At 40.1% G+C, this 10,488-nt stretch overlaps 1 protein-coding gene across 1 annotated transcript in view; it reads right to left on the bottom strand.

The window, feature by feature from the left end:
• Positions 1–415: 415 nt before the first annotated feature.
• LOC145397753 (syntaxin-2-like) overlaps positions 416–10,488 on the bottom strand; it is a 29,139-nt gene continuing 19,066 nt past the window's right edge. Inside the window, exons 6-7 of the mRNA XM_080270775.1 lie at positions 4,870–5,076; positions 416–472 (exon numbers count right to left, since the gene is read on the bottom strand). Of these exons, the coding sequence (XP_080126901.1) occupies positions 464–472; positions 4,870–5,076 (216 nt within the window). The 3' untranslated portion in view covers positions 416–463. The remainder of the gene's footprint in view (positions 473–4,869; positions 5,077–10,488) is intronic.

Here is a 10,488-nt window from a genome sequence, read left to right as displayed (position 1 = left end):
TGTATGCAACAAGACTCTCTGTAAAAGTGCTACAATATTGTACAGTCTGGGACAAAAGTTTCCTTACTATTTCACTGTGTTTACTTGGGGCATGTTTGTCATTTCCCTCCCTTATACATCATATCAAAGAGCATCATCTACAGGCAGAGATCTATACCAAGTTTCCCACAGTTTAGGTATATTAACCAACAACAGACACTAAGCTGCAAAAGTAGTGGAATGTTACGTAAATTAATGACCCTGACTGTATATGAATAACCTGACCATGCTTGAGGCTCCTCATAATCTAATACACTATCCACAACCTCGATAACAATTCTCTTCAAGTATGTTATTCCTACAATACCTTAAACCCTAGTTATATCTTTAAAACAGCAGGAAAGTATCCAAGATTATGAAGGCAAGAGTTGCACTGTAGAGATGAAATGTGATCACAGCCAGATGTCCAGACTTTATCATCTTGTTACACAAACTGAAAAAGGGAAGAGCAATTACTACTTTTCCTCACTATAAAGAATACAGTTAGTTAACAAGCAATTTCAAAATGGGGTTAAATTTCCATGGCAAATACAACACGAGTCAAATAATTTACCTGTCTAAATTTCACCAAGCTTTTCTGCAGTTACAAGGCTTCCAACTTTAAACAGTTCTATGATATAATATATACATGGAATGTGGAACTTTCATGATGGAGGGCACTACTATCTGTTCAATTCCACATATCTTGTGCCTTTCCAAGGTTGGCACTCTTGGAAGTCAAAATCGAGCAATGAAAACAATAATAACGTGTTACTGGGCATGACAAGCTTAAAATATATTCCATTTGTCACTGTCCATGAGAAACAACTTTTCAAAACACCTGTGTCTCTGGGAAACTGGAAACTGGGTACACGGTACACGATCATGACAACTATAACTTCAACAGCTTCTTTTGATTATATATGAAAGTTTGCCAGAAGTGCATCCTCAGTATAAGTAAGATGGCTACACGGCTATTAAACATCTACCTTTCCCTATCATTTATGACCTCCAGAAGGATTTTTGCATAATTTTTTAATGAACTTTAATACAGCATTTCCCCACTTTTAATAATTACAGGGCGATAAAGAAATGCCTAAATAAGGAATACTGGCAAAGCTGGCTTGCTATGCCAATAATATCACAATGATACATTTTTGTACTTATCTATCCAGCAAACTAATAAACATGTGCTAAAAATTAAGATTTCTGGCAGACACAGAAGCCAACTATTTACCTAATGCCAACTTTCTTGTTACATCAACACCTCTGCACTTTCATAAGCCATAGCTACTCAAGGTTCTATAATACTGTATCTTATTGTAATGTATCTGCATAGCATTTAACAAACAGTCAAACTACTAAATAAAGAAATATTACCCACCACAACTTTAGGCTGTAGACATAAGTAGTCACAGATGAATAAGATACAGTTGTCAAGAAAACAAGACGACAAATTCTGTACTGGTATAGAAAAAATTAGTCCACTTTCCAATTAAATAAATATCCATCACATTCTTTATTAGGACAGCATTTCTAGTACAGAGTAAAGCTAGTTTATTATGAAAGGAACCAGAATATGAGAAAGTTAGTTAGCAAAGAGATTCTAGAGGGAAGCTCAGTACAACTTATGTCTAGCATCTTTCAACTACCCATCATCCAATGCTTTACTGTTCCTTCAGGAGCACAGATGCCCATGGCCAGGCTAAACAGTCTAGATATTTAAAGCAGACAAGCCAGGTGCTCATCCCTGAGTAGAATTATGAGAGGAATTAACTCCAAGCCCCCCTCAGACCACATACCCAAATATGTTTCTTGGCTCCTTCAGTTAACCAGAATCCAGCTTATCAAACTTTAAGTTAATGGGCACTCCAATACAGACACAGTCCAAGTATGTAGCAGACATCCATGACTTGTTTAGAAGACACAGCACAGACTGTGCAATAAAACTACATCCATGACTTGTTTAGAAGACACAGCACAGACTGTGCAATAAAACTGTGTCCCTGTAACAATGACAATCATGATATGCACAGGAAGACATAATGTGTACCCCATTAAGTAAAAGTTCATCATTATCATCATCATTCTGACCTCTTTTTCCCACTAAGAATGGGCTAGACCAGAAAGTAAGTATGGGGAAAGCATAACAGACGAAGAAAAGTTATATACCTAATGTAAAAGCAACAATGAATGCAGAAAACAGAGACTTACCCACTGATCAGATTATAGTTATTTATCAGGATATCACAATTATATTGCTTATCCCTCATCACTATTATCATCATCATAATCACGATCATCTCCACCACCATCCTGACACCCTTTTTCCCACATTGGGATGAGACAAAAAATAAATAAAAATGGAAAAAGAAAGCTTGGAAGAGGGAGAAATATCAACAGCATGCTCAGAGAAGTGGGTGAGACACTCGTTCACATGCCATTCAAGCCCTGGAATCCTGACTCTACATCACAGGCCCATCTACACAATCTTGGGAGGCATTTGTCTTTATACATACACTTCTCAAACACCATCACAGTCAGCTCATTAGCTATCATTAAGCAAAGAGGTACTAAACTCTTTCATGCTCTTCCATACCTATTTTATCCAACCCATTCAATCTCTTGTCAGTTCCCTGGTCTCATTAACTTTCACCTTCACACTCATCCACACATACCCTTCTCACTTCCCTATTTATATCCATCATCTCTATCTGACCACATCATACCATCACACCTATCCTAGCCTATTATCAATGGAACCCACTCTAGCCTATTATCAATGGACTCCCTTACTTCACATCTTTTGTGAAACACATACTTCTTATTCTATCCCATTCAGCACATTCTACACACATTCTTCAATATCCCCATTGCTACTGCTCTTACTCAAGACTTTTCTCAAGCCATACCAAAGTCTCATCCATACATTACATGGGCACTAACATATTATGTACTTATAATTTCAACAGCGTGCCTGAAAGCACATAATTACAGTAGGGCAATGTTGTGGAATACTAATATTCCGTTCAACAAGCCATTTTAAACATGCCATCCTCATCATCATTGTTGTATCATTCCTATAATAAACAATATTAATGGTGGTAGGCAATGGCAACCATCATCCACGTGCTTGATGTAGTGATGCTACTTTTATCATTCATTCATTCATTACCTAATCCAGTGTTGCCCCATGGGAAACACTGGAGTCCAGGGCTAGGCAAGTTGGTCCTGACATTTAAGATGAGAGTGACCAGCCTCATTCATCCCCGAGTGGCATTACGTGAGCAACAAGACCCAACTACTCCTTGGATATAAACCTGCTGTGGCCCAATCTGACTGGAGCACATTAATTGCCCACTAAACCACCAGACACTATAATTTGGTTATATGGTTACCACCCAGTACAGTAAATGGACTCCTGGTGCACTGGAAACCATTCGGCATGTCCCTCAGCATAGAGCCACCCGTAGACAGAAAGAGGAGAAAAGAAGGAAGGAATGAAAGAAAGAAGAGGAAGGAAAGAAAGAAAGAAGGAAAAAAAGACAGAAGAGGAAGGAAGGAGAGAAAGAAGGAGGGGAAAAAGGAAAGGGCAGGCACCCAAGAGCAGCACTACATCAAGTGGCTGGATGGTGAGCGTTATTATTTTCAATTCCAGTGGCTCTACACTAAGTGACATGCCAAATGGTTTGTTTCCTGTAACCATAGAAACCCTTTACAGTACAACACTGGGTGGTAATCAGATACTGGAGTGATGTGGAGCCTACTATGTTGCTCCTATTAGCTGGGTGGAGATACACAAATGTGGCAACCATCCAGGAACCCAACCCCTACTGTACACTTATCCCCATAGGGAACCTCACAGTACAACCCTGTATGGGCAGTCTGCTTGCCTGCAGCTGATGGGTCTACTCAGCAAGACAGACTGGGGTTGATTAACCGCAACAATAAGGCATGTGAACATGTGACAAAGCATTCTCATCTCCACAGGCTATATCTGTACAAGGGTAACACTGGTTATGCAAAGTCATAAAAAACCCTGGAGTTGCTTATGTACAAAATGCCTCAAGTTATTTGCTTATCCATCTAATGGACAGATGCAATCAGATATACAGTGTGATAAAGACAGCTGCAATAATTTCTCACATCTACAAAACAAAAATTAATCTTCACATAACTAGGTACAAGAACAATACGAGAACACTCAACACACATACACCTAACAACAGATAAAAGTATATGAGCACTGACATGCACTGTGTAAACAATTTATAAACACACACACAAAAAAAGTAAAAAACTCAATATGTGGAGTCCTCATTATAACTGCCATTTTATGTCCTTTCCACTAGTTTGTCCATATTATATTACACAAAGATTGCTTATTATTGTTTCTTTGTTACCTGGTATCTTTAGAGCTGATTTGCCAATTTCCTGCAAATTATTATCACTTATGATATCCAGAAACATATCCTTGGCTTATAACAAGGACTACTGTACCTGTATTCACATATGAAAACAAATAAGGATTTTATCTGTTTACTGCCAGACATCTTAATACCAGAGGAGGAGGCCAGAAATGAAAATCGGTTCTTCATCATCAGCCTACCCTCCCTCCAACTCTTACCACATTCACTCACATTCCTGTAACTCTCCACCTCATCCTTGGTCTCTTCCTCCATCTCACTCACAAACACTCTCCTAGTCAATCTCTCATTCTCCATTCTCTTTACATGGCCAAACCATCACAGCATAATTCTCTTGAAGCCTTTCAGCACATCCATATCAACACTGCAATGCTCTCAATCATGTGCAACATTTTTAGTAAAAACTAGATCAACATTCACATACACTGAAGATAATGGTGAGTATGATGATGAGTAGTACCACAGTCACAATGATGCCAAGAATAAACTTCTTCTTGAGGGCCTTTGCCTGGTTTACCCGTGCTTCCTTTAGCTCCGTTCTGGCCTTCTCTGTCCTAGTCTGGGACTCAAAAACATTGTTCTCTATTCTGTTGATGGATGCTCCTTGCTCTGCCACAAGCATTTGTACTTCCTGAAACAGCAAATTGGTAAATTAAAACAAAATTAATCGCAATGTGTCTGCATCTCCAAGGCAATAGTATGGGATTGGCAATTTATACAATACCAACAATTTAACTTGAATAACTCATCATTATCAAAAATCGATAAATAGCCTGTCAATAACCTATGAGTCTTAAACAGTCATCACATAGCTTATCTCCTTCTGCTTACTTCTACATGTTATACAGTTCATAAAAATAATATGACATAAAGAAAGGACACTAAAGAAGAATAGCCTTCCTGTTCTCTAGTTTCAGCACTTAAATGACAATGTAGATTTGTTCACTACTGTTTGAAACAGTGCCTTCTTATCATACCTATCTTCCCTGAAAGCATTCACTATCTATTGTCACCTGCCTTTTACATTCATAACTTCCAACATCACACAACCATATGAGCCTGCAGGGAGAAAACATGAGATGCAACCATGTGAGTTTCAGTATCTGCAGTATTTGAACAGATCACAGAAGTAGCATATGAGAAAGACTGCAAGGTATACGGTATATGGCCTTTGGGAGGGAGGAATAAAAAAAAAAAAAAGTCAGAGATCGGGAAGGGGAAAATTTGTCATCAGGTTCAATTAAAAAATATTTTCAGCTACTTCTTACCTCAAAGACAGCAGCAAACTGAGCTTATGTACTTTTCTGAATTTAAAAGCAAAACATTTAAACATCAGTGTCCTGACCCCTTGACTGCAACGTTCCTTTTCAAAGGTCTGATCAACAGACGGAGGCGCTCCTTTTAAAATCCATTAATTGATTTCAAAAGTTGCGACCTGTATTTTGGCGTGAGTACTTAGTGTATTCATCCCCCCATGCCTGGGGTTGCCAGTTTGTCCTTTTCGCATCCTCCACACTGCATCACACACCCACATGAGCCAAGTTTGCTTAAGGAAGTCATGGCGCCTACAGGTGGTCTGTTGTGTTCGTCCCAGCCTTCAACTTCGCGTGGTTTTATCAAGAAAAAAGGTGCTAAAGGTCGTATTTCACAGAAAAGGAAGTATGCACCTACTCATGACTGCAAGTCTAGTGATTCTAGTGTGGAATATAATGTAAAATCTCCGAAAAAACAAGCCAGCACACCACGCTCCAAGCAACGCCAACCCACCTATGTTACACCACAGTGACTTTCATGCACTCTTCAACTTCTAGCCCATCTAGAAAAGTGACTGAACAAAAGTAAATAAGTGACGTATGCAAGTGTAAGTGACTAAAATATAAGGAAAGTGAAAGTGTATGCTTTGAGTGCGTTAGTGGACATTTGTGCTGGGAGGGGGTTGGTGATAGCCAATACCCTCTTCAGGCATAAAATGATCCACAGGTATACATGGCGAGTGATGAGAAGGGTGGGTGGTGAACTGAATGAAAGGAAGGCAATGATTGATTATGTGTGTGTGGATGAAAGGATGCGAAGATGTGTAATGGATGCAAGAGCTTATAGAGGTTGGGGGAGTGGACTTTCTGACCACTACTTGGTGGTGGCCAGAATTAGGATTCAAGTAAGATGGAGGAATAGAAGAAGGGAAAGACGAGAGGAAGGAGTAGTTGCAAGGAGAGTTGAAAGGTTACAAGAGGATGAGAAAAAGGCAGAGTATAAGAGAGAAGTGGAGGAACGACTGGGCAAATATGAATTGGAACAGATGGGAGACGTGGAAGGTGTGTGTAAGATATTTACAGAAGAAATATGAGCAGCATGTGATGTGGTGTGTGGAAGGAAGAGAAGACAGAGGGGGGTGCAAGGAACAGCGTGGTGGACTGAAGAGGTGAGACAGGCTGTGGCACAAAAGAAGAAAGCATACAATGAATGGATGAGAAATAGGGGCGTGGAAAAAGTTGAGAGGCGGAAGAGAGAGTTATATGTAGAAAGAAAGAGAGAGGTGAAAAGATTAGTAAGAGAGAGTAAGAAGAGAGTGGATGAGGAATTTGGAAGGAATTTGAGTGTAAAGTGGATGGACTGTAAGAAAATGTTCTGGAAAGAAGTGAAAAGAGTAAGACAGGGTGGAAGTGAAGTTAGCAGGGGAGTGAAAGATAAAAATGGTAGATTACTAGTGGAGAAGGGAGAAAAAGTGAGCAGATGGAGAGAACACTTGAAGGAATTGTTGAACATAGAGGATGGAAGTAATGCGAGTATAAGTGGCTGGGGAATGGCTGGGAGAAGGAGGGACGTGAGAAGACAGGAAGAAATCAGTAGGATAGAAGCTGTAGAAGCAATGAAGAAAGTTAAATCGGGGAAAGCCCCAGGAATTGATGGAGTGTGTGGTGAAATGCTGAAGCATGGGGGAGAGATAGTAGTAGAATGGATGTGGAAGATGTGCAGATTGGCCTGGGAGGAAGGTAGAGTCCCAGAGGATTGGAAGTCAGGTATAATTATTCCCTTGTACAAAGGAAAAGGGGAAAAAGAAGTGTGTGGTAATCATAGGGGCATTTGTCTTCTTAGTATAATAGGAAAAGTGTATGGTAGGATACTTATTGACAGAGTTAGAGAAAGAACAGATAAATTAGTTGGAGAAGAACAGGGAGGCTTTAGGAAGGGAAGAGGTTGTGTAGATCAGATATTCATTCTTAGATCTTTAGTGGAAAAGTTTCTAGAGAAGGGAAAGAAGTTGTATGCGGCTTTCATGGATTTGGAGAAAGCATATGACAGGGTGGATAGACAAGGATTGTGGAAAGTGTTAAGAATATATGGAATAGAGGGGAAGTTGTTGAATGCTGTGAAGAGTATGTACGATGGTGCAAAGGCTACATTGCGTGTGGATGGTGAACTAAGTGAATTTTTCTCTTTGAAAGTTGGGTTGAAACAGGGATGTGTCATGTCTCCATGGTTGTTCAATCTGTACATGGATGGGGTAATAAAAGAGGTACAAGGTAGGGTCGTGGATGTTGGAATGGCCCTGGTTAGAGAGGATAGTGTTTGGAAACTCCCTGTACTGTTGTTTGCAGATGATACTGTGTTGTTGAGTGAAGACGAAGGGAAGCTGCAAGGCTTGGTGGATGAGTTTGGGAGAGTGTGTAAGAAACGGAACCTAAAGGTGAATGTAGGGAAGAGTAAAGTGATGGTCTTTGAGAGAGGTGAAGTCAGTGAATGTACAGCGAGGTTGGATGGTGAGGAACTGGAAAATGTGAGTACGTTTAAGTACTTGGGTAGTGTGATGAGTAAGGATGGAGGTTTGGAAGGTGAAGTGCTTGAAAGGGTACAGCAGGGAAGAAAGGTTGCTGGTTCTTTGAAAGCAGTGATAAGAAACAGGGAAGTGAGCATGGAAGTGAAAAAGTTACTACATGACAGTATTGTGATACCAACTCTAACGTACGGAAGTGAAGCTTGGACGTTGTTGGAAGGACACAAGTCAAGAGTGAGAGCAGTGGAAATGAGTTATTTAACCCTTTAACCACGGGGCGTCACTTTCGTGACGCTTGGAAGCAAGGGATCATACCGTGGGGCGTCGCTTTTGTGATTCTGTGTTATTTTGAATTCACCTGGGCTTCCAAGTGGTGGCTTGTATCATCTATCAGTACTGCCGATGTCCAACACTAGTCAGCACTCCTAATCTCATCTGTACTCCCATCCATTGTTGACAATTTAGCCATTTCTCCCCGTTCTTGACTCCCCTCCCTCCCCCCCCTCCATTACCCTATCCTCTCGCCTGCCCGGCCGTGCTACGCTAAGTAAATCTTCCCTGGAATTTTTCACTGATTTCATCCATTGAAATAAGCCCTATGCCCTATTCTTATACCAAATAATATATACAAGAAAGAAATAAGGTAAGTGAGGGTGCCATACACCTGGAATTGCCTAATTATCACCTGACAACACCTCACGTGCACTCATTCGCTAATTTTCGCTGTTTATTTCCCCTTGAAGTATGCCGTATAATCTATTTTCGTAATAAATATGCATATAAGGAGAGAAGGGAGAAGCCTAAGTGATATTTACATTCACCTGGAACTACCTAATTTATAATGTATTGTCTAGATTTCCTGCCAGTCATTTCACTGCTATATATTAGCTGCTGTCAAGAGGCTAACATTGGTAGTAATGCATTTCCATAGGTAGGCCACCACCCCGGCCCACCCTTATCAGTTCACTCTCATCTTCCAATATGGAGGTACGTCTGTTCGCTCTTGCTGATTTCAGGGACTTTTCACCCCCATGCAAAGAGCCCTGTGACCTTTACCCCCTACTAAACCTCATGTGGAAAGAGATAAAGGGCTGACAATTGATAAAAGAGTGACTACGATCTTTCTATTGAGTAAAACAGTGCAAGTGGAATTGTAAATAATGTGTAAATAATGTGTAAACAGCAAGGGGAAAGTAATGAATGTAAATATACGTGAGCAGTGGAAAATAGTTTTATAAGTTACTTCAAGTGACAGTGCATAACACAGTGTAAATAAAATAGAAATGTAAATAACGTAAATAAAATAGAGAACGTAAATACAAATGTAAATGAGTAGTATTATAAGAATACGAGCATATACCCTAGGAGTAATGAAAGTGAAAGTTTCACTCTAGCATGTCTGAATACTATGAGTTATGAGAGTGAAGGTGAAAGTGACATTCACTCTCAATGCTAGTACAGTATACAGGACGAGAAAGTGAATGCTACGTATTTTACTGAAAGAAATTGAATCCCTACAGTGACAATAAACTACTACTACTGAAGGAAACTTATGGATAAAGACTGTAGATATATATAAGTGTTATACAGTAATAGAAATATAAAGTGTGAGGGGTTTTATGAATAATAAATGACAGAATACCAACAGCGAACTAGCGCAAGTGGGAAGGTCATACGTGCTCGTAATTTTCATTGCTTTCACAGTGGTTTTTATTTGGAGTATGGATCCCAAACTACTTGATAATCATAGAGTAATGTTTATAGTGTTAATATCTGGCTATGGTAATCATATTACGGGTTGTCGGGAAGTGTAAAGTGGAGACTTCGTTACCCAACTTCAGAGATCTCCACAAGTCCTATGGTAATCGACGAAGGCTCAACAAACATCCCAGGAGAAAGCTGAAGGTATGTGCCATATGCATATGTAATTTTAATATTCTAGGACTTATAACTGATTTTTGGCAAATATTTTTTGAGAGTCTGTCGGAGCCCGAATAACCCCGCTGGAGACGCAAAACATTGGGAAACATGCCTGCGGTGTGAGGGTTAAGAGGAGCCTGTGGAGTCACATGGAGAGACAGGCTGACGAATGAGGATATAAAGGAGCGTTGTGGTGTGGATGTGGATGTGATTAGAAGCGTTATGAGGAACACACTGAGGTGGTTTGGCCATGTGGAGAGGATGGAGAGTGAAAGACTGACGAAGAGAGTGTATGTGAGTGAGGTGGAAGGGGGAAGAGGGAGGGGGAGGCCGAGGATGAGATGGAGG

Source organism: Coenobita brevimanus, chromosome 43 (assembly GCF_032717465.1).
Source record: "Coenobita brevimanus isolate Jiangsu-jjx chromosome 43, ASM3271746v2, whole genome shotgun sequence".
NCBI classification, from domain to species: Eukaryota; Metazoa; Arthropoda; class Malacostraca; order Decapoda; family Coenobitidae; genus Coenobita; species Coenobita brevimanus.
Note: the sequence above shows the minus strand (reverse complement) of the source record. Positions and strands in the feature narration are given on the sequence as shown.